General features: G+C 42.5%; 2 protein-coding genes across 3 annotated transcripts in view; one reads left to right on the top strand and one right to left on the bottom strand.

Annotated features, from left to right (window-relative positions):
- LOC121914451 (sorting nexin-29-like) overlaps positions 1–1,011 on the bottom strand; it is a 34,969-nt gene extending 33,958 nt beyond the window's left edge. The window contains exon 1 of the mRNA XM_042437858.1: positions 861–1,011. Coding sequence (XP_042293792.1) covers positions 861–867 — 7 coding nt within the window. The 5' untranslated portion in view covers positions 868–1,011. The remainder of the gene's footprint in view (positions 1–860) is intronic.
- A 3,677-nt stretch (positions 1,012–4,688) lies between these two features.
- Positions 4,689–24,506, top strand: part of GSPT1 (G1 to S phase transition 1) — a 33,238-nt gene continuing 13,420 nt past the window's right edge. Inside the window, exons 1-7 of one of the 2 annotated variants that reach the window (XM_042437564.1) lie at positions 4,689–5,340; positions 16,053–16,100; positions 16,321–16,362; positions 17,454–17,681; positions 19,391–19,424; positions 20,175–20,252; positions 24,053–24,233. In XM_042437564.1, the coding sequence (XP_042293498.1) occupies positions 4,944–5,340; positions 16,053–16,100; positions 16,321–16,362; positions 17,454–17,681; positions 19,391–19,424; positions 20,175–20,252; positions 24,053–24,233 (1,008 nt within the window). In that variant the 5' untranslated portion in view covers positions 4,689–4,943. The remainder of the gene's footprint in view (positions 5,341–16,052; positions 16,101–16,320; positions 16,363–17,453; positions 17,682–19,390; positions 19,425–20,174; positions 20,253–24,052; positions 24,234–24,506) is intronic. The other variant, XM_042437565.1, reaches the window with a different exon arrangement.

Raw genomic sequence — 24,506 nt, 5'->3', positions numbered from 1 at the left:
AAGAGAAGGTGAAGAGGTGATATGAGAGCCCTGTTTAAGTATTTGAAGGGATGTCATATTAAGGAGCAAGCTTGTTTGCTGCTGCTCAAGAGATAAGAACCCAATGGAGCAATGGATGCAAGCTCCAGGAAAAGAGATTCCAGCTCAACGTTAGGAGGAATTTCCTGACAGTAAGGGCTGTTTGACAGTGGAACAAACTTCCTCGGAGTGTAGTGGAGTCTCTCTCCTTGGAGGTCTTCAAACGGGGGCTGGATGGCCATCTGTCAGGGATGCTTTGATTGATAGTTCCTGCATGGTAGAATGGGGTTGGACTGGATCAGGGCCCTTGTGGTCTCTTTCAACTCTATGATTCTATATTGTCTTTTCTATCTATTCTACATTCTATATTTTGCTGCAGACGGGATGCTTTGAGGGAGAGTTCCTGCCTGGCAGAAGGAGGGAGGGTTGGACCAGAAGGCCTTTGGGGGTCTCTTCCAACTCTATGATTCTACCTAGAGCCAGCCCTGTGGAGCCTCCTTCCTTGGAGGTCTTTAAGCAGAGGCTGGATGGCCCTCTGTCAATGGGATGCTTTGACGGAGAGTTCCTGCATGGCAGAAGAAGACGAAGAAGGGGCTTGGACTGGATCAGGGCCCTTAATCTTGGGGTCTCTTCCAGCTCTATGATTCTTTGGTTCAGCAGCAGCAGCAGCAGCAGCAGCAGCAAGAGGAAGCCTTTGTGCAAAGCAGCCTAGCCCTGAAAGCCCCCCAGCCCTAGGGCCAAGAAGCGCAGCCGAAGCTGTCATTCAGGGAGAGGGTTCCTGGGGAGAGAGCCTCGGAGGGGGCTGCCTTTGCCGAGGGAAGCTGCCCCCGGGAGCCACTCACCGCTCATGGCGCCCCGCTCTCCCTCCCAGGAGCCCAGGCCTCCGCCTCCTTCTTCTTCTTCCAGATGCCCACCCCCAAAACACACACAAAAAGGGCTCTAAGAGTACACTGTGTTTCCCCGGAAGTGTTCCTCCGACCCGGAAGTAAAGAATCCGCAACCCGGAAACAGTGTTGCCCAATTTCAAGGTAATTTAATTAATTTCTTCCTGGGCATTTTGACTGAATAATAATAATAATAATAATAATAATAATAATAATAATAATAATAAATACACTCATTCCTCCATATTTACGGCTTTGATATTTGTGGATTTGATTATTCAGGGATTTGATTAATATGTTCTCTCTAGGAATCTCTAGGTCCTCCAGCGCAACTCTATGGTCAACATTAACTAAAAGTCGCACCAAAAGACCTAGAGATTCCTAGAGAGGACACTCCACTAGGCCTTTGTAGCTCATCCACTACAACTCTATGGTCAGTGTCTGACCACAGAGTTGCCCTGGAGGACCTAGAGTTTCCTAGAGAGGACACTCTGCTAGGCTTTTGTAGCTCCTCCATTGCAGCTCTATGGTCAACTTTAACTAAAAGCCACACTGAAAGACCTAGAGATTCCTAGAGAGACCACTCTACTAGGCCTTTGTATCTCCTCCAGTGCAACTCTATGGTCAGTGTCTGACCACAGAGTTGCCCTGGAGCACCTAGATATTCCTAGAGAGGTGTCATCTCAGATAAAAACACGGCGTTTGTTATTTGCGGTTTTTCCATATTCACAAGGGTCTTATGTCCCTAACCCTGGCGAATATGGAGGGATAGGTGTACTGGGGAATTCCAGGGATTTTGGATTTTGCTAAAACATTTCGGGGAATATCTTTGAAGCTTGTTGGCAACACTGCCCAGAAGCCTCTGCAAGGGAAGCTGGGGGCCACTTTCCACCCCGTGCTTCCTTTCGCTTCTCCCACGCTTCCCTGAACCCGACTTCTCAGGCTGCCTCCAAACTGTGGAAATGATCCAATTTGACACCGCTTTAATTCCCCTGGCTCAGTGCTAAGGGATTCTGAGAACTAGTTTTGTGAGACATTTAGTCTTCTCCGTCAAAGGACTCTGGTGACACAATAAACTACAATTCCCAGGATTCTCTAGTATGAGAAGCGGCCTCAAACTGGATTATCTCTTCCATCTGTTTTAGACCAGTGCTATGGAATTCGGGTCTCTTCCAGCTCTATAACGACGCCACTTTTAACTGCCCTGGTTCAATGCTATGGAATTCTGGGATATGTACTTTTATGAGATGGAGAGTGGTGGAGTCTCCTCCCTTAGAGGTCTTTAAACAGAGGCTGGATGGCCATCTGCTGGGGATGCGTTGATTGAGAGTTCCTGCATGGCAGAATGAGGTTGGACTGGATGGCCCTTGTGGTCTCTTCCAACTTTAGGATTCTTTGAGATATTTAGCCTTCTGAGCTGGGGTGCCAAAAACCAACTACAGTTCCCAGGATTCCCTAGCATTGAGCCATGGCAGTCAAAGTTGGATTATTTCTACAGTATGGATACAGTCTTCCTTTCTGTGCTGCCCCACAATGGTAGATTCTCTTTTGGCTCCATCCACACTGCAGAAATAAGCCAGTTTGACACCACTTTAACTGCCCTTGCTCAATGCTAGGGAATCCTGGGAATTCAGAGAAGGCAAACTGCCTCCCAAGACTACCATTCCCCAGAATTCCACAGCATTGAATTCCTTTTATCTGGAATTCTGAAATATGGGTACAGTGCGCCAGCATCATACCTGGGCACGTCATGCGCGGCTTCAAGCATATGTTAAACCAAGACATTTGGAAGAATAGAACAGAATTTAACAGAGAGTTCTTTTGACACAAAATTCCAATTCTGGTAACTCCAACTTCAGCTGTATTTTTGTTGCTAGCTAGTATTGTTAATTAGGAGCCAAATACTTGAGAGCGCAACTTCAGATTCTGCATGTTCAACTGAGCACAAGTGAAGCTGCTCACGGTAAACAAGACCAAAAAAATTGCTTTAGGCAGATGGCCAGCACTTAATCAGCGAAAAGATCTGTGTATAGAAAGAAGAGCCAACTGCAAGAGCAGCCCTGGAAGTCAACTTGTGTTGCTGAGCTAATGAGTTTAAATTTCTGGTGGCTTCATTCCTGTACTTGTCATCACACTTCACTGTGAAATGTGTGATACAGTCAGGCAACACACTGAACAGGTGATGGAGCATGGAAGCAGGCCAGAACTTGAAGTCGAAGACTTTCATGGCCGGCATCCATAGTTTTTTTGTTGGTTTTTTTTTTGGGCCATGTGGCCATGTTCTAGAAGTGTTTCTTCCTGATGTTTCGCCAGCATCTGGGGCTGGTATTATAAGGTTATCCACGCTGCAGACTTAAAGCCGTTTGATGCCACTTTAACAGCCATGGCTCTATCCTACAGAAGTCTGAGATTTGTAGTTTCACATGATATTCAGCCTGGTCTGTCAGAGAGCTCTGGTGCCTCCCCAAACTACCGCCCCCAAGATGAACGTTTAGCTACATTATCTGTCACAACTGAACACACAAAATACCTCTTCACATTTATTGATGCCTGGCATTCTGATGGTAGCTAACCTGATGTGTCTACAGTATCTACCAAACAGTATATCACCTGTTGCAATTATTACTGTTATGCACACTGTTAGTTCATTATGGACATCTGACCATCCACCAATCCCTGCACAAACAAGTTTAGTGTTAGTTTTGTGTGGGTTTTTCGGGCTATGTGGCCATGTTCTAGTAGAAGATAGCCACATAGCCCCAAAAACCCACACAAAACTATGGATGCCGGCTATGAAAGCCTTCGACTTCACATTTTATTTTTAATAGCGAAGAGCACTAGGTTCATTCTCCCATGTAAACAGTGTCCAGGAAAGAACCTACGATTTCATTTGTATTTGGGGTCATTATAACCAGGATTGCGGCGCTGCATTAGCTGGACAAACTGTGGGTTTTCCATGCTGTGAAATGCAATATTGGTAGCATATATAAATTGAGCTACAGTGGGCCCTTGTTATCCATTGGGTTTGGTTCCAGGATCTCCCTTGGGTCACAAAGTCCATGGATGCTGAAGTCCCATTGTGGGGCTCCGCTCTGGGCCCCACAACACACTCCAGCTCCCAGAATTCCATAGCCTTGAGCCAGGAAAAGTGTTAAAGCGGTGCCAAACCGGGTTATCTCTCCAGTGTGGATGCAGCCCTTGTCTGCCACAACAAACTACAGTTCCCAAAATGCCACAGCATTGAGCCACCACAATTGAAAGTGGTGTCAGGCTGTGTCATGCCAGCAGTTGCAGATACAGCCAGACTGAGGGGGTAATGCCACAAAGCAGTTTGACACCACTTTGACTGCCGCCATGTCTCCATGCTATGGGATTCTGGGATTTGTAGTTTAGCCTTTGTTCTCAACTGTGGTGCCACATACACCGAACAAACTACAAATCCCAGAATTCCATGTGGCATTAAGACACGGGAGTCAGAAGTGGCGTCGAGCTGCATTGTTTGAGGCCTAGTCACTCCTCTGAGGCTGAGAGTGTGGCTTCTGCTTTGAAAAGAGCCGGCGCTAATGCTTCTGCTCCAACCACTCAAAAGCCTTTCGCCGCAAAGGCCTCTGGGAGTTGTCGTTTCGACGAAGTCTCGAAGAATCCTCTGGCGTTTCCCATGTTACCTGCCATCATCGGAACCACAGCGCAGAGGCGCAAGGCTTCTTGGGAAGTGTAGTCCGGGAAGCCTATGGGAGCTGTGGTTCCTCAGGGGCGGAGGAGGGGACCAAAAACTACCAAAATGGTGGAAGGCGGTGAGCGGAAGAGGCCTACTACGGCAGCCCGGGGAGGCCCTACTTGCGTCGGCACGCACATGCGGAGCGGCCGGGCGGCGGAGTGCTGAGTCGGGGTGGCTGCGTGCCCAGCGCCTTTCTTCCTCCTCCTCCTCCGCCGCCGCCGCCGCCGCCGCTTCCTCCTCCTCCTCGCTCCGCCGGCCCTTCCTCGGTTCTCCCTCAGGAGGAGGCTCGTCGAGGCGCAGGGGCTTCTGGGAGGGCGAACAAAATGGAGGCGAACGGCAGCGGGAGCAGCAGCGACTCGGCTCCCGACTGTTGGGACCAAGCGGAGGTCGAGCCCGGCGCCGGAGACAACAACGACGACGCCTCCGCTTCCGCCTCCGGGGCTCCCTCCGCCGAGGAGGAGGCGGCGTCGGCGGCGTCGGCGGGTGCTCCGATGGCGTCCCCGCTGGAGCTGGACGAGGAGCAGCTGCTGGGCGCGGCGTTCAGCCGGCACCTCAACGTCAACGCCAAGCCCTTCGTGCCCAATGTCCACGCCGCCGAGTTCGTGCCGGCCTTCCTCAGGGGACCCGGCCCCGGACCCCCGCCCGCGCAGCAGCCGCCGCCGCCGCCGCCCTCCACGACGCCTTCGGCCGCCACGACGACGCCGACGCCCCCGGCTCACGGTAAGCGAGGGCCCTGCCTCGGGAAGGGAAGGCCTCCTGGCCCCGGGAAGGCCAGCCCAAGTCTGACAGGCCTTCAGGTCCTAGATGAGAGACACACGCACACACTCCTCATCATACACACACACCTTTCCTTATGCATATACACATACACACATATACTGTATACACACTTGTCCCTCCTCATTCGCTAGGGTTAGGGGCACAAGACCCCCGTGAATGTGGAAAAACTGCAAATAACACAAGCACCGTGTTTTTACCCGAGAGAAAGACACCTCTCTAGGAATCTCTAGGTCCTCCAATGCAACTCTATGGTCAACGACCGACAGACACTCACCATAGAGTTGCCCTGGAGGAGCTACAACGGCCCAGTAGAGTATTCTCTCTAGGAATCTCTAGGTCTTTCGGTGCCACTTTTAGTTAAAGTTGACCATAGAGTTGCGCTGGAGGACCTAGAGATTCCTAGAGAGGACATATTAATCAAATCCGCCAACATGGAGGGACACATACGTATAAACACACACAGACACATCCTTCCTCATTTGCTGGGGTTAGGGTCACAGACCCCAGTGAATGTGGGGGAAACACAAATAACAAAAACACTGTTTTTACTTGAGAGAACACCTCTCTAGGACTCTCTAGGTCCTCTAGTGAAACTCCGTGGTCAACATCTGCCAGATATTGACCATAGAGTTGCACTGGAGGAGCTACAAAGGCCTAGCAGAGTGTCCTCTCTAGGAACCTCTTTCAGTGCGACTTTTGGTTAAAGTTGACCATAGAGTTGCGCTGGAGGACCTAAATCCCTAATGGCAAACCTATGATGCGCCTGCCAGGGATGACACATGGAGGGCAGGGAAGAGGAGGAAGAGGGGTGCCCCTGTTCCTCCTTCCTGGCTGATCCATCCAGGCCTTCAGCTTCCTCCTGAGAGACAGCTGAAGGCCCAGGAGGGTGGGAGAGAGAAGTCCCACGCAGGAAGTTCTATTTATGTACGTCTGTGTCTATGCGTGTCTGCGTCTACATTGTTGAAATAATCCAGCTAGACAACACTTCAACAGCCAAAGCTCAGTGCTACAACACAGATGCATCCCATGTTTCTATACCATCGGATCTCCATTTCCATAGATTCCTTCTCCAATGATTCAGTCATTTACAGCTTGAAAAGATATATTCCAAAAAAAAAAAAAAAAGGAACCTTGATTTTTGCCATTTTGTCTAAAGGACACTATTTTATTACACTGCCTTCTTCAACGGGACTTGAGCCTCCGCTGGTTTGGATATCCATTTGGGGGCAGGATGACCAGAACGCATGCTTCTTAGTCATATTCAAAATGGAGGATGTTGTGAAATTCCTTCTGCATAGAAGGTTGAAATGTAGGACGTGGCCTGGAAAAGGAAGGTCACTTTGCATAGGGGTCCTGGAACCAAACCCCAGCAGAAACCAAGGGCCCACTGTAGGTACATTTGGGGCCGACTGAGTTGTACAACATAATCCTGTATAGTTTTTTATGGGTTTTTTGGGGCTATATGGCCATGTTCTAAAAGAGTTTATTCCTGACGTTTCGCCAGCATCTGTGGCTGGCATCTTTGATTGTTCTGAAGTACTCTTTACCCACAGCTGGTATTTTGCAGTCTTTTTGTTTAATCAACTAGAGCCTTACTGTAATTATTGTCCTATGCTGCGGAAGACGCTCTTCAAGAATTTTGCACCATCTGGTATGCTTTCAGGATTTCCTCATCTTTTATATTCTGTTACATAATATACAAATTTATACATTAAAAAAAGAAAGAGGCCCAGGTAAGTGTTTGAGGGATTGCAGCATGGAGGAGTCTACTTATTTCTAGTTAATCTAAAATTGCTCATTTTAACACAGTCCTTGGATTTTAGAAAGTATTTTTGGAACTTATATAGAAGTTCTCCAGTCGTGTCGTACATAACTTTGGGCCCAAACAGACAGGCCACAATAAAGCTGCTCCAGGTCACTTTGGAGGTATGCTGTTTAAATGACACGTGGCCAGAAACTGCACCAAAGCTACGCTCCAGTCCTTAGGATTAGAGCATGGCTTTGGCGTGGTTTCCTGCCTCTTAGGACACATGCATCATTAAAACAGCATACCTCCAAAGTGATCCAAAGCAGCTTTATTTTGGCCTGTTTGGGCCCTTTGTTTCTTCTTCTTTGATCCACCCCCAACAACCCTATTAGGCAGGTTGCTGTAAGGCAGAGTAGTGACTACCTTGGGATTGCCTAGTAATTTTCCTAGTTGAGTCATCTTGTGACCAGCCAAGCCTGATGTGATAAGAAGCATTCCTCAGTCTGGTGCCATCCAGATATGTTGGGCTGCAACTCTCATAAACTCCAATTCAGTATGGGAGTTCTAGTCCAACACATCTGGAGGACATCTGCTCGAGAAGAGCTGGTCTGATCTGTGTACCATGTTTAGGGGCAAGTAGAAAATTTGAAGAAGGGACTAGGGATAACTAAAAATGGCTGTCTCCACACTGCAGAAATGATCCAGTTTGACACTACTTTAACTTCCAGTGCTATGGAATTCTAGGAACTGTAGCTTTGTGAAATATTTTTGCCTTCTGTAAGAGAGCTCTTGTGCTACAACAAACTACAATTCCCAGAATTCCATTGCATTGGGCCATGGCAGTTAAAGCAGGGTTAACCTGGATTATTTCTGCAGTGCAGGTGCAGCCAATCTTCTAAACTGGTCGTATTTGGACTTTTGAGTCTTTGTTGGAGGCAAATTCTTGTTTGTTTTTATAGAATAGGTTCAGACAAGTAGATCTGGCTCTATGTAGTTTCTTAAGAGGAGAAAGTTGGCATTAGAGCGCAGGAGCTGTGTTCTGTAAGACACAAATTCTTGGCATGTATTTGGTCAGAGAAGAGGAAAGTTAGTTGAAGCAGGAGAGCAGAACTTTGGGATTCCTTAATTCCATGACAGGCTTTATGTGTTGTAGGTGCTTCTGGGGCTGTAAATGCTCACTATAGAGGTATGAGTCCCTTGGGGCAGCTGGAGATTGGGGATTCAGATCGCCTTCTGGTGGTTTTGATACACAGTAGCTGGCTGAAACATCATTTGTCATTTACCTATTGCTGGTAGAATCAGGAAGTGGGGAGTTTTCCACTGTGAAAACAGTTTGTAAAAATTTACAAGGTGTGCTGCTGTTCCTTAAATGTGACTGTCTCCTTCAGTTTTATCCTCCGTAATCCTGTGAAGTTGAGAAATTGATCCAAAGTCATTCAATGAGTCCAAGAAGAATTTGAACCCTTTTTGCCCTAGTTCAGTTGTCACCAACACCACTGCAGTTTGCTAGGCTTTTTCAAGTTGGGTGAAAACAAACCAGCTCCACGCAAGCTGTTATAGAAAGGAAAAAGGACAAATTGCGTAATACAGGCAATATGCAGTGGGTTTAGAATTTTGATCTGTAGGCTTCAGTAATTCAGGCTAAATCAAGAGCAGCTAGTGATCATAACCAAGCATATGATCTTAAGAATCTGAAATAGGACACTCGACACACAAGTAAATTCTGTGCAACTCTTACTGTGCATCCCATTGAGTTCAAGAAAGAAATTCCCAAATAAGTCAGATTTCCTAAACAAAAAAGCCAGTTGCAAGTAAGAGTTGCTCTTCAACAGAGTACCCTTTGTTAGCTGGAAAACAGTTTACTCTTTTGTATTTTAGGTTGCCATTGTAGTATTTAGATGACTAAAACAGGTCTATAAAAACAAAAGAATCTGTAGCAACTTAGAGACCTAAAAAAAATTTCTAGCATAAGCTTCCTTGGGTTCATGCCCACTTCTTCAGATGGAAGTCTACAAAAGTGTTGGTTTAGGTAGTCTCAAAAGTCTTAGATTTGCTTTTACTTTTTCACGCTGAAACAGACTAGCACACTGACCTGTATAAAACAGGTCTATGTGAAACTAGCCGCTTCATATTTCTCAGGGCTAAATTAAAACATTTAGAATGAAGCTGTAGGTGGCAAATATATGAGCCTACTTTGTAACCTGAAAGTTTTTCCTCTAGATATATTTGGCCAGTATGAGACATTTCTCATTTTTGTATAGTTTCACCTTGAAAATGTTTTTTTCATAACCAATAAGATGGTACTTGATATAGGAGTATTCAGTCAAAGATAACATGACAATGAAGAATATCTAAAAATGAACTCTACTTATGAAGTGTACTTCATTGTCAGACAGCAGACTGACAGCTAAGCCACTTCTCTGATAGAATGCTGGAGTGTGGTAGTTTACACATGACATTTCATATTTTTGGGAGGGAGTTTTTAGTAGCAGTAGCACATGTGACAGAATGAAGAGTTATGGAAATTTTTTCCACGTAGCTTTAGTGAGTGATCCTTTAGATGTGAGAAGAATATCCAGCAGTCACCAGTACATATGTATACAGAATGCAAGCTGCATTTGTGATTTGAATTTTACATGCACTCATTGCTGCAAAAGAAGTATTTAAGAGAGCTTTGGCTGTGTGGTATCAGTATATTGTTAAAAAGTAGCATGTTTGTGATGTCATTTGAACGCAGAGATGAACCTATTGAATTTCCCAATTTCTTTGACATTTTTGACTTCACTTAACCATCACGGTATTTTAATCTTACCTTCCTACACAGCATTGTTCTTCTTTTTCTTAATCCCATTTGCCAAATATGGGACAGGAACTGTTAGTTGAAACTTTTTGACTGAAGACCTCTCCCCTCTGTATTCCAGGAAAAGTACCAGCCAACAAAAGTCTCTTGGGAATAGGTTTTCCAAGACTCAGGAGCAATGGTTCTTTAAATTGGCTATCCATAGACAGATAAAAACAATTACTGGGAGAACTCCTTCAAACACTTTAACTGAATGGGGGTGTGGCAGAACCATAACCCCAATCTCCATCAACAAACCTCTGTCCAAGCTAAAAGTGAATCACCAGTTGTTCATGAGTTAGCATCTGGATTTTCTTGTATTCATAGCTTCTGTGGAATACAGAATACAGCAAGAAGTTCCTGCTCAACCAGTGACATGAGTGTTAGTGCTTTTGAAACAGGCAGAATTTATCTTCTCTTTCTACCCAACTTTATTTGTCTTCAGGCACATAAATATGCAGTTCTGTTCTGGTCCTGGAATTGTAGAATTGGATGGGGTCCCAGGGATCATATAGTCCAATTGTTTTATTATTTATTTATTATCAATTATATGCCGCCTTTCGTGACAACTTTTGGTTCACCAAACATGTTGGACTTCTGTTACCATAACTTTGTATCATTAGCTACACTGGCTCCAGCTTCTGCAAATTGAACTCCAAAACCTCTGGAGACCACAATTTAATAACCACTAGTCCAATCTTTTATTAACCCAACTAAAGCATTTCTGAGAGCTGGTCTTTTAATTTCTGTTTAGTATAAAGAAGAAACCATTACAATTACCATTCAATTTCATCATTAAATAGATCTTGCCATCATAATGTTCTCCTTAACCACCTCAGAATTTCTGTCTTGTAAAATGTGCAAAAATATATATTCAGTAAGGAACCTACTGGGGCCTACTACTTGTGACAGAACTATGGAGATGCAGAACACAAAAACCTTAACAATAATCTCATTATTAGAATCTGAAAAAGAAGTATACAATAAAAATTATCAGATCTTCCTGAAAAAGTTAATGAAGTTGGGGTAATATGTAAAAAGAGATCCAGTGTAATGGTTTCAGGGTTGGACTAGTACTCTTGGAAAGCAGGATTTGAATCCTTGCTGAGCCATGGAGTGTCCTTGGGCTAATCACATTATCTCAACCTCAGAGGAAGGCACTAGCAAGCCTCTGAATGAAACCTGCTGAGAAAACCCTGTAATAGGCTTGCCATAAGTCAAAAATGACTTGAAGGTACAAAACAATGTATCAAAAGCAAATGTCTTTGCAGTTGAGATCGTAGGGAAGCATGTGTTCACTGGTTCAACCATGCCTAATTGACATTTAATTGATTGTGTATTCCTGCATAACAGAGTGTTGGACATAATGGCCCCTGTGGTCTCTTCCAACTCTATGATTCTCTGACAACAGCAGAGATGTTGGGAATCAGGGATATGTGAGTATTTTCACTCTGAGTAAGTTGATGGTAGGACATTAAAATGTGCATTAAAAGTGCAAAGGCACTACATTTTTGGGGGGGCCTCTATGCCATAAAGGTCATTGGTCAGGACATATATGTTTTTACTGTACAGGCGTACCTCACTTAACAAAGAAGCTCCTTTTTTACGAAGGACCTGTACAGACAATCCAAAATAAAGCTGCTTCGAGTCACTTTGGAGGTATGCTGTTTAAATGACACACGCATCTTAAGAGGCCAGAGCTGTGCCAAAGCTGTGCTCCAGTCCTGGAGTGTGGGCTTTGGCGCAGCTTCTAGACTCTTAGGACGCATGCATCATTTTAACAGCAAACCTCCAAAGTGATTTGAATCAGCTTTATTTTGGCCTGTCTGTACGGGCTCAAAGTCTTTTTATGCCCACCCAGACTGCTTTTCCTCCTTGCCCTCTGTCCACTGGAAGGTTTTTTAGCAGCATTGTATTGGGAGGATGGGAAAGGCACCATAGAGAAACACAAGACTTTCAGTGGTAGGTTGCAGCAGCAGGCCTGCTGCAAACAGTGCAGTAATGCTCGAGCTGGGAAAGAATAGGATTCTGCTCTAACAGATGCTACTGTAGCTGTGTGTGCATCCCTATAGCAAGCAAGGTAAACAGCAACTGTCTCCAGAATCCCTTACTATATATGCATGGACAGCAACAGAGAGAGCAAAGGTAAGGCAGGTAAACCTACCTCACCAACTACAGCCAGCACATGGTGTTTTGTTTTGTTTTTTAAAAAACACAGATTTGTAAGTTTAGCCACCAAAAGGGAAACCATGAGAAAAGTAGAACTTGGTGAAAGACAAAGTTATCCCTGGATTCAGTTTGGAAGAAGCCTTCAGGTGGTCTCTAGAAGGTTCCATATGTTTTTGTGTACTTAAGCAAGGCTTACCTGAAGTAATTGTTCCATTTCACATATGCATATTGTTAGCTTTAAAAGTTAACTGAAATATGTTAAATTGTTTTTGTTTGTTTTATACTCCAGTTCTTTTCATGTTACTCCTGCCTACCAGAAGTTCTGTTACAGAAGTAACATGCTTTGTTAACTGAAGCCTACTTATAATTCCCATGTACTGGATAGCTCAAAATACATGCTTTTATGTTCTTGACGTGTTGTATCCCACATCCTTCGTTTTATGATCTTCCTGGCTCTGGAGAATCCTGTGTATTTCTCCTCAACAGCTATTACAAGCTGGAGAAGTTATTCAATAAGATTGGGAGGTAGGCCAAGTTCTTGGAATATTTAGTTTGAGCTGGTAGCTAATGATGTGGAACCAGGCATATTTGTGGAGAAACCGGCTCAGCTTCTGCTCTGAAAAGGGAACAGAGCATGGGACAGCAAAGGTATTTCTCAGGAATGTAGACTACAGGTATGTTGCTTCCAGAGATGACAGTTCTGGAAAGTTGTCAATTAGTACATAATTCTATACCATCTGATGGAGATATACAGTGCCTCATGGGTCACACTATGATGCCTTTGTCAGCTGTAAATTAACTTTTTGATAACGTTCCCCAGGAAAGACTCTGGGCCAAATTGAAGGCCCTTTCGCTGGATCATAAGTAACTCATACTGATTTCCACAGTGGTAACTTCCTGAGCCTAATATGTAATCCACAATCGACTCAATTTCTGCTTTATTTTATCCAGATAACATATACCATCTTTCTAAGAAATAGATCTGTCTTATGATCTTTTCAGCATATTATGCAAGGAGCAGCTTAAAATTAACTATCAAAACGCTAAAGTGCTTGTCTTCTCTAAAAGGCTTTCTGAGCAGAGGTGGCAGATCAATGGCCATGATACAGAACAGGTTGGGTTAGAAAAATACTCAAATGTCACATTCTAACCAGCAGTCATAGAAAGCCCAGATATCATAAACAACAGGGAATTCTCAGTGATCCGTTCATGATATTCTAGGGATATTTTTTCTTCTAAACGAGGTTCACTTAAACTCTGGTGTCAGTGTTTTGTAGGGTCACATGCTAGCCCAAATATCTGTCAGTTTTCTCTGAGGTGCACATACCCAACTCCCTCAACTACAGTGGTACCTCGGGATACGAAATACCCAGGTTACGAATTTTTCAGGATACGAAAAAATCCCATAGGGATTTATTGTTTCGGGTTACGAAAGTTTTTTCGGGTTACGAAAAAACTCCGGCGCTATTTTAAATGGAGCCGCGGCAGAGCCGCGGCTTTTTTCCCCATTAGCGCCTATGGGTTTTCGGCTTACGAAGGCTTTTCGGGTTACGAAAGCGGCCGCGGAACGAATTATTTTCGTAACCCGAGGCACCACTGTATTTCTTATACGCATTGATTTCCAGTTCCTTTTCCATTTTGGTTGTCCTCTTTTGGACACGTTGTAGCTTGTTGAAAACCTTTTAACATTGTGGCATTGAGAACTGGATACATAATTCCAAGGGAGATCTGACCAAATAAGAATAGTATGCTACTGTTAATTCCTTTTATCTGAACATTATAGTTCTGTTGTAGCTTTTTTGCTGCCACATCATCCCCACTCATGGCTAGCCTGTGATCTTCTAAGAGCCCTAGATCCTTTTCACACACTTATTGTCAAGCCAAGTGTCACCCATCTATTGTTAGCTGGTCTGATATGTTGTTGTTGTTGTTTTCTTATATCCTACCTTTTTCCCAATATAGAGACTCAAGGCGAAGAACAGCAGATTTAAAATAATACAATTTAAAAACAGTACAATGTTTAAATGTGTAAATATAAAATTTAAAAAAACAATTAGTACCTATTACAATTCATTTAGTTAGTTTAGGCTCAGTTCCCCAATCTGTTACGATCTTAAATGTTGATTCTGTCTTCTGAGATATTATTTGGAAGAGGAAAGGGAGAGAGACGGTATGGAGTACAGTGGGCCCTCTCTTTATGCGGGGGATCGGTTCCGGATCCCCCCGCGTAAGGGAAAATCCACCTATGCTCGAGCCCCATAGAAAATAATGGGGCTCGTGCATGTGGCTGCTATTTACTCTTCTGGATGGAATACAGGCTTGACAATGTCAAATACTGAAAGAGTTCTTTATTTATTTAGCATCTCCTATGATGTACAGTTGGCCCTTCGTATCCGCTGGGGTTTGGTTCCAGGACCCTCTGTGGATACCAAAATTTGTGGATGTTCAAGTCTCATTAAATGCAGTGGCATAGTAAAATAGCATTTCTTATATAAAATGGCAAAATCAAGGTTGGTTTTTGGAATTTACATCTTTTTGAATATATTTCCAGCCATGGATACTTGAATCCATGGATTAAAAAATAAGTGGATACAGAAGGCTAACTGTACATGCTTCAAAGTGACATTTAGGGTTGTGAAAACCATCTTATATCCATACATAGTACGACCAGACTTTAACACAGTGGAATACAAAACACCAGATATCTTCTTCACAAGCTTCTCCTATGGAATAAGAGTTTTAAAAACTTGTCCTAGCAACAAAGGCCTGAAGTGCTAATACTTACTTTGCAAGTATTTATATAATGTTTTAGCCAAGACGGTTAAAATCACAACTTTTGGAGTCTTGATTCATATAGTGAAATGTGCAAGTGGAATGGGTAGCTGGCTGTACGCACACCCTAGTGAAAACTGAGAGAAAGGATAGAACAAGCGCTTTTAGCATGCAACACTCAACTGTGATTTAGAACTACATGAATGGCTGCTCCTCTTGTGAAAATTCTGCCGCTAGCCTAAAGTCAGCAATGACTTTGGGCTTTTGCACCAGGAGCAAATTAGAAGTTTTCACTTATGCTTTTTAAACTGATGTAATGTCTTAATTAAGAATTCTGGTTAGTACTTAATTAACAATCCTGGTGTCGCTGTGGTTAAATGCTGGTACTGTAGCCACTCACTCACAGCCACAAGGTTGTGAGTTTGATACCAGCCAAGGGCTCCAGGGTCGACTCAGGCTTGCAGCCTTCTGAGGTAACTAAAATGAGTACCCAGCTTGTTGGGAGCAATTAGTTTACACATTGTAAACCACTTAGAGACTGCTTAGATCAGTATAGAAATGTGGATCAGTATAGAAATGTAGAAAAGTGATATAGAAATGTAGCTGCTATTGTTGTTGCAATCCCTCACCAACTTGGTACCATTATCAATGCTGGTTGAATCATGTTCTTGAGAATTGTAGTTCACCCCACCTGGAACTACAGATTGTTCACAGAAGCCAATATAAAACTATAGCTTATGATACTGTCTTGCTATGAAGCTGTTGGTTAACCAAAGATCCCAAGTTTGAATATAATAGTGACCACTAGCTGGTTCAAAAGTGGATGCTTCTCATCACACAGACTATACTGAAGGAAGAGTGAGAAAGAAAGTGAGAAAGCTCAAAATTTGCTACCACTGAGTATAAAATACTCAGCTTAGATTTAGTGTTGCTTATGAAATAGAATGTATGCTTCTAATAATTGTAATACATAGTGGTTCAGGGAGATGAAGCAAGCAGTGAAGAAAACGTGTTTATGATCTTTACACTTTAGATAAACTGCTTATTCTTTTTTTCAGCTTGCATCAGAGTTCATAATTATTTCAACATTTAATCTCTTAATTAATCTCTTATGTTTTATTTAAGAGGCATCAGCAGAATCTTTACAAGAGGAGCAGCCATCATCTTGCGAAGGTAATGAATGCTTTTTGGGAAATCTAAAACGGAGCTAATGTGATTTGGGGAAATTGTTAAATCTCTGACAAAAGTGTGCTTCACTTAAAAGCTTATTTAAGTGAGCCGTTTGAATTAACATTATTTCAATATCATTTAATATTTATTATTTAATTTTAAATAAACATTAACATTACTAAATATGTTAACATATTTAACTTACTGGGTGTTGATTTTCTAGGTTCAAATGTTGCAGTTAGTATGGATGTCTCAGAGCCAGTTGGTAAGAGTGATTCTATATTACAGCTAAAAATGCTTTCTCATAATGCTTGACTTGCTTAACTGAAGAGTTTTCCAGCTATGTCTCCGCTGTTTTACTGTGACAAAACATAGTATGGTGGGCTCTTCTTATCCTTATCTTATGCTCTAATCTGCGGATGGCAAGCCTGCAGTTGGGGCGGGTGCGCACTGTACAACCACTTTGTAAATGAAATAAAACAATCAGATACTAAAGGATTATTGTATATTTATTATTACTGTTTGAGATGAGGTAACCAAATGATAGATCTAGAACTACTGCTAGATGTCAGAAAGATCTCAAGAAGATCATCCAATGTTTCTAATTTCCAGTTGTTGAGAAACTGCTTTACTCCATTTGAAAGCAAGAATGCTTGTGAGGAGTGAATTCTTGTGTGAAAGGTTTTTTGGTGAGGAGCATGTGTTTTAATATGTTCTTCATTGAGTGAATGATAAATAATGTGCTAACTCACAACTCTCTTTGAATGAAATTAAAATATTTGATACTATAGTGTTCCATACATCCTCTTGAGCTTTGCCTCATGTGTATTGATGGACCCTGTGTAAAAGATAAAGTAGATCCCATAACCCTAAAGTCTGCTCAATTCATCTTTAGAATACCTTGTAAAAATATACAACATAGTTCAGATTGCTAAATAGTCTCTTACGTTTTTCACAGACAGTTTGAACAAAAGTAATCTAAATGTCTCAGAGTAAAAGGAAAAATTATCTTATTCTCAAACAATATTGAGGCATGACCTCAGATGTATTTTTTTCTAAAACAGTGATCTTAAGATTGCTTTCTATAATCCTTAGTTGCAGCTGAAAAAACTAATACACTACAGGTCTAGTACACTAAAATAGTCTAGTAATCCTTAGGAGTTGCAACTTGCTTTGAAAGCATCCAATTTAGACCATCAGGCAACAGAAAGAAGGTTTAAAAAAATAAACCTGAATTTGGAATTGTTAGATTTGCATTCTTAAGTATAACATACACCTGGCTGTGAAATATCAACCTTTTTTTCTGAAAATAAAAGGCTTTCTTTTTACTAAAATAAACTATTTGTTAAATTCCAGTAGAAAATGGCGAAACAGAAATGTCCCCTGAAGAATCATGGGACCACAAAGAAGAAGCCATTGAAACTGAATTAGCAAGCGGACCTTCTGGCGATGCAGGGGCTATTGACGAGGGTATTCCAGAAATGATGGAAGAAGAGGAGGAGATACCAAAACCTAAATCATTGGTAGCACCACCTGGTGCTCCCAAAAAGGAACATGTAAATGTAGTGTTCATTGGACATGTAGGTGAGTTGTGAAGAACTACAGAAATACTGGATAAATAATAACATACTATCTGTCCTGATCTTCTTAAAGAGTGCCTTTTTCAAGGCTTCCAAAAGTCTAATTTACTAGATATATTAAATCTCTCTCAGTAGAACAGGTGTGCTGTAATGAGAGAAGTTTGCTCAACATTATCTAGTGAGCTTTGTCTGAGTAGCCATTTGTAACAAAGGAAGCCCCTTCTGTCAGGATCAAGCAGGTTATAGTTTTGTCTGACCTGATACTGTTTGCTTTAGAATAATGGAACCTGGTGTTTCTGAAATGTTTCATTCTACATGTTCAGAAATCCTGACAGTTGATCATCCTTTTTGTGGCCAATTCAAGGTGTAATTCAAAATATCTGGAAGACACGAAAGTGTCCTGCCTTGAGCTATTCTGTTGATAAGTCACCAGAGCCTCAGTCAGCAGTCTTCCAAATTTAAACTAAAGGTTCTGCTAAGCTGTTCACCCTTACTGGCAAATCACAATGCAACACCTCAGTAGAATACACTTCTTTCATATTTAATATTTTTTAAATGAAGGCACCAAAATCGTTCACGTACTAATTTTAGTACTTCCAAAGAGGTGTGTATCAGATGTTTCCAAGAAACAGTTATATGAATAAAATTACAGCATTGCAAAAACTGCTGAATTGAAATGCTGAATTGAACATACTGTATTGATCATTTTTACACAGAATTCCAGAGATAATATTTCCAGTGGATGTTTTCTCAGTGTTTCTGTAGAAGAATGTTCATCCCATCGCTCAGGCCACATATAATATTTAATAATTTTTTTGCCCTATCTTTTAGTGAGCATGGTTCCCAAGGTAGGTGACAAAGATAGTTGTAGTAAGACAGTCACTTGCTATCAGGATTAAAATCTTACAAATTAAGACACACAAGGAAAGCTGGATAGGTAGGGAGGAGGGAAATAATTTTCAGGGCTGGCAGCTAGGTAGAAATGATCCACACTGTCTATTGGGATAGTTGGTAGGTTAAAGGTTTTAAAAGCAAGACTTAACTTCCTCTGCTGCAATTTTATGCCTCTGACAGCTGCACTTTAAGCAGTCAGAGGGCAAAATGCCTTCTCAACTAAAGGAAAGGGCTGTGACCAGTAGGTGGCCTAGACATGGTGGAGGTTTTTCTGGCTGCTCTGTTTCTGCCTCTTTTACACTGAGAGACGTGACAGAGAAAGAATGTCATGATGGTGATAGACTCATAGAGTTGGAAGAAACCCCAAGGCCATCCAGTCCAACCCCATTCTACCATGCAGGAACTCTCAATCAAAGCATCCCTGACAAATGGCCATCCAGCCTCTGTTTAAAGACCTCTAAGGAAGGAGACTCCACTACACTCGAGGGAGTTTGTTCCGCTGTCGAATAGCCCTTACTGTCAGGAAGTTCTTCCTAATGTTGAGGTGCAGTCTCTTTTCCTGTACCTTGCATCCGTTGCTCTGGGGCCTATTCTCTGAAGCAGCAGGAAAAAAAGCTTGTTTCCTCCTCAATATGACATCCCTTCAAGTTTTTAAACAGGGCTACCATATCACCTCTTAATCTTCTCTTTCCCAGTCTCCCTAAGTCGTTCCTCATAGGGCATGGTTTAGTTAAATAAAATGAATTAAGTAGTTTTGCTGATCATGCTTTTAAAATCTGTTATCTTAAAAATTGCTCTTTGTATTATTATTTTTTTAAGATGCTGGTAAATCAACAATTGGAGGACAAATAATGTAAGTATTTTTTTAAAGTTGTTTTTATGCTTTTCTAGTTAACTGCTCCTAAAATCTATAAAAATACGCAGTTGCTTGAGAATCTGTAAGTGTACTTTTTAAAAAGCAGTAGCCTGAATGTTTCATATTGTGTCTATTTCACCTTCATTTTCAACTAAAGGTATAGTTGTTGTGGATGTATAATTCCATTGGTACCATGGGATTCCTATCACCATTTTTTCTTTTTTATGGAAGAACATTAATAAACTAACAGGTATTAATATCTGTACAATTTTTTTCTAACCTTTTCTGGTTGCCATATTAAATGATAATTCTTTGGATAACTATACCTCTGTATCCACAGATTCTTTCTCCATGAATTCAACCGTCCATGGCTTGAAAATATATTTTTAAAATAATTAATTAAAAAACAAACAAACTGATTTTTCCATTTTGCATAAAGGACATCATTTTACTATGCTGTTGTATTTATTGGACTTGTTACCCACGGTGGGGGTGTGTGTGTGTTCTGGAATCAAATCACAGAAGATACCAAGGGTCCACTGCAAAATCTCTGCAAAATGTACTTTCAATGCACTACTTTAGTCGAACTCTAGATTGGTATCATTTAAACAAAAAATCCAGTTTGGTGGACTGGTTTTTACTGCATTTTAATCAATATAGTACTCACCAACTCAGCCTATCTAGAATTGAATCTATTGGTACTCCCTTCATTGTAACTAATGAACATTGTCAACTTTCTCTTTCTAGGTACTTGACAGGCATGGTTGATAAAAGAACGCTTGAAAAATATGAAAGAGAAGCTAAAGAAAAAAACAGAGAAACATGGTATGAAGCCTATGTCTTAAGATGAACATTCTACAAATTATGTGGGTGCAATTTTTTTTTATGGCTTGAGGGGCATCAGGACCAGTGTTTGTTTTGGTTTTTATTTATCCACTTTGGCTGTCAAGTATGATAGTGTTTTCATTTCATTTAGAGTATTTCCAAGATGGCAGTGGCAGTTGGAATGGAGGGAGGGCATGGTGCTGCTCTGCCTGTCTCTTCTCTCCCTCTGAGGCCAGGGTGGTGGCTGTTGGAATAGAAGGAGGACCTCCCATTCGTCTTTGAGTTAGACATCATGGAATTGTACCTACCCTTTCACTCCCTCTAAGGCCAGGGCAGGAGCACTTGGAATGGAGGAAGGCCCTTCTGTCTCTTGACCTAGGCATAGTGGAGCTGTGCTTGATTCTTCTCTTCTTCCAAGGCCAGGGCAGTAGCAGTTGGAATACAGTGGTACCTCGGGATACGAAATACCCAGGTTACGAAATTTTCGGGATACGAAAAAATCCCATAGGAAATCATTGTTCCGGGTTACGAATGTTTTTTCGGGATACGAAGAAAATTTTTGGTGCTTTTTTCGGCTTTTTCGCACGAAACGCGGCTTTTCCCCATTAGCGCCTATGGCAATTCGGCTTACGAAGGCTTTTCGGGTTACGAAAGCGGCCGCGGAACGAATTAATTTCGTAACCCGAGGCACCACTGTAGTTGATAACATTGGCTCCAATGTAAACTTGCAGTGAATGCCCTTCTTCTCATTGATATCAGGTTTTCTGTGTATTGATTCAGATAGGAGTGGGGATATGGGGTGTGTGTAGGGTTGCCATAAGTCAGGACCTCCAAACCGGGACAAATGTAGGACAAATGTAGGACAACATTTTCAAATGTACGACACTTTTATAAAAATGGAGGACATGGGGAAAATGCTGGGTTTTTTTTAAAAAAAATATATAGGGTTAGATAGAAGGGGGTTAAATAAGGGGGTTTGAGAAAGGAGGGATATAGAAGGAGGGCTAGATGGGGTACCTAGAGGGGGTTAGAGTTAGATAAAGAGGAGTAAGATAGAGAGGGGTTAGAGGGGGGCTTAGAAGAGACTTAAATAAGGGAGTTAGATAGAGGGGGGTTAGATGGGCTTAAATTCTAAAGCACCAGAGTTGTTCTCTCTGCAGGGCTCTCAGACTACATACACAGTGCAGAAATAACCCAGTCTGACAGTACTTTAACTGTCTTGGATCAATGCTATGGAATTCTGGGAAATGTAGTTTGTTGTGGCTCCAGAGCAGAGCTCTGCTTGTTCAGTGCCAGGAGCTGATTTGCCTGTGTAGTTTGGCTATCTGTGAATTTCACCAACCGCTCGGATTCCCAGTGATTGGGCAGTATATAAATAAATCCTATTATTATTATTATTATTAAATAAGGGGGGTTAGAGTAGTGGTTCCCAAACTGTGTCCTTTAAGAGATTTTGCACTTCAACTCCCAGAAGCCTCAGACATGTTACCCAATAGTCTGAGATTCTGGAAGCTGAAGTCCAAAATTACTTCAAGAGCACAGTTTGGAGATCACTGGGTTGGAGAGAGGGGAGTTTAGATGGAGAGAAGGAGGTAGATAGAAGGGGGTTAGAGAGGGCTCTGTTAAAGTGGGGTAACGGGGAGAGGGAGTCAGAGAGAGGGTTAGAGAGGAGAGGGGTGTGTGTTTGGGGAACCTTAGGGAGGGGGCTTCCAATGTCCGAGGGGGGCAATCATGGCGGGAGCCTGGGGCCCAGGAGGGGCCTGGAAGGTGCCCTCTTGCCTCTCCCAGGTGCCAGCCCCTTCCTCCTCTTCAGAGCCTTGCCTGCCAAGGCTCTTCCTCCTCTTCCTCTCCAACGGCTGGGTCCCTGAGGCGCCCCTCCCCTTTAGTGAGGCAGCTCTCCTGGCGCTTCAGAGCCCCTTCCTTGCAAGAGCAGGAGGAGGAGGAGGAGGGCTGGGGGGCAGGGGTTCCAGGAAAGGGCCCTTTCCTCCCCTCTCCCAGCGGCCTGCCTGGATGGGCAGGATCCACTGCTGCTGCCTGCCTGGCCCTGCTCCTCCTCCTGGCGCCTTGTTGCCCTGCCTGACTAAGCCTGCTCCTTGGGAGGGCTGGCCAATAGGGGCAAGGCAGAGCAGCAGAGCCCTCCCCTGCCAGCTCCAGCCTTGGCTGTTGCGCTCATCACAATATAGCGATGCAGCAAAGCCAGGAGCCGGGCAGAATTGAAGAGGGCGTGGCGGGACCGGGAACGCCCCCTAGAAAGCGGGGGAGTCACGCCTCCCACCGGGTTATGGCAAGCCTAGGTGTGTGTGCAAATTCTGGCTTGAGATAGGAGAAACTTTATGGGTATAGCAGCAAGGGTGCAGACTATTGCAACTGCATGAAAAGATCTCTGAACTGGAATCAAAACCTTGATGCAAAGGGGAGAAATTTCCTAACTGTGATGGTTTCTTTCACATTATGGAGAGGGTGTATTTGACAGGAAATGTTAACTAGAAAATTCTTAACAAAATAGTTTCCAACTGTGGGTCTGAAATGTTTGACAACAGTGTCCATTGTTTCTACAATACATTGGTCATGTTGGTAGGTGATAGGCGTTCCAGTCCAACATTTGTGGGTAGTATAGCTAGGTATCACTGCTATAGTAAAATGCCATAAAGTAAGTAAATTATTACTGATCATTACCAAAATTCTCTATCTAGTTTAAGCAATTTTAATATATTTATATATGTGGCAATGCAGAATTAGAAGTTACTATCTACAGTCCTTGAACAAAATAGTGCCCGTTGAAATGTTTAAAATGGGCTTGGGTAATTTTTACACAAAAGTAATGATCATGTCAAAATAGAATATAACTTGATACCCTGTTAATCAAATTCCTATCTTCACTTCAAAGTTTAGGTGCAATAAGATGCTCATGGGCATAGAAAATACCTAAAATCAAGTCATTGTTAGCTGGAATTTAACACAATAGTCCTATTCAACTGCAAATCCATTACATTTTTGGTGTTGGGAAAGAAGATGCACTACTCACAACATTTTAGCAACACCAAGATGCAGCCAGACTAGCCAGAAAAAAAGATAGATAAGATCAGGAGTCATTCTGTGTTGCCGATGGGTAGACACCATGACATACCCATAGTGGGAAATAAAAAAGGTCCTCTGCAACTTGAGATAGAGGCAGGGATAGTCAATGGAGGGATGGCAGCAAGAGAGCCTGAACTCCTGGCTCCTTGTTGGGCAATACAGCTAAGGTTGGAGACCTCTGAAAAATGCTCAGTGCAGAAACACTTTCAAGCATAGAATTGACAGGGACATGGGTGCCTGACCTAAAAGGATACCTGCCAAGGTGTGGGCCAAAGCTCTCTTATCTTCTGTAGTCAGATAGCGTTATGTGACAAAAGTATTGGGGAGCCTCAGTTCAGACCTGCACTTTGAAATGTTCTGAGAATTTCCCACACTTGAAGTATGTCTGTGACACAGAGAACTTTCATTTTTTACCAGTTGGGCAGATAAGAGACAAATTGGGGCTCAATCTGAATCTCTGAATTTGTTTTCCTTATTTTTAGTATTGTGATATCTTAGAATTAAAGTTACTACACTTTCTAAGCTTTCAGTTGCATGCCAGAATACAGCTGTTGTAGAGGTATGTTTGAAGAAGGCCTGTCTAGGTTTTAAACTGTGCTGAGGACATTCAGCTGTGTTCTTGTGTACGGCCTTCTAAAACTATTAATTTACAAGCACTAGTTTAATCTTGCTTTTTTGTTTGTTTTGTGTGTGGTGTTTTTTGTTTGTTTGCCTTTGAATAGGTATCTTTCATGGGCCTTAGACACAAATCAGGAAGAACGGGACAAAGGTAAAACAGTGGAAGTGGGCCGTGCCTATTTTGAAACAGAGAAGAAACACTTCACTATTTTAGATGCTCCAGGCCATAAGAGTTTTGTCCCAAATATGATTGGTGGAGCTTCTCAAGCTGATCTAGCTGTGTTGGTAAGGGATCATTTAATTCCTCCTGTGTTTCAACTAATGCACAGAGATCTGAGCTAAACTAACACTGCAGTATAGTTATTGGAGCTATGTTTACTACAACCTGTTTGAACAGATTTATCTTTTACTTTGCATACATATATGAATTAAATGTAAGACAGGCAGCAGCTGTGTTTATAACAATGGGATCTTCCAGATTGTTCAGATTCTCCCATTTATGGTCATTGCATAATTTAAGGTTGACCACATTACATGGTATGTCGTCCCTATGTAATC

This window comes from Sceloporus undulatus, chromosome 8 (genome assembly GCF_019175285.1).
Source record: "Sceloporus undulatus isolate JIND9_A2432 ecotype Alabama chromosome 8, SceUnd_v1.1, whole genome shotgun sequence".
Classification (NCBI taxonomy): Eukaryota; Metazoa; Chordata; class Lepidosauria; order Squamata; family Phrynosomatidae; genus Sceloporus; species Sceloporus undulatus.
Note: the sequence above shows the minus strand (reverse complement) of the source record. Positions and strands in the feature narration are given on the sequence as shown.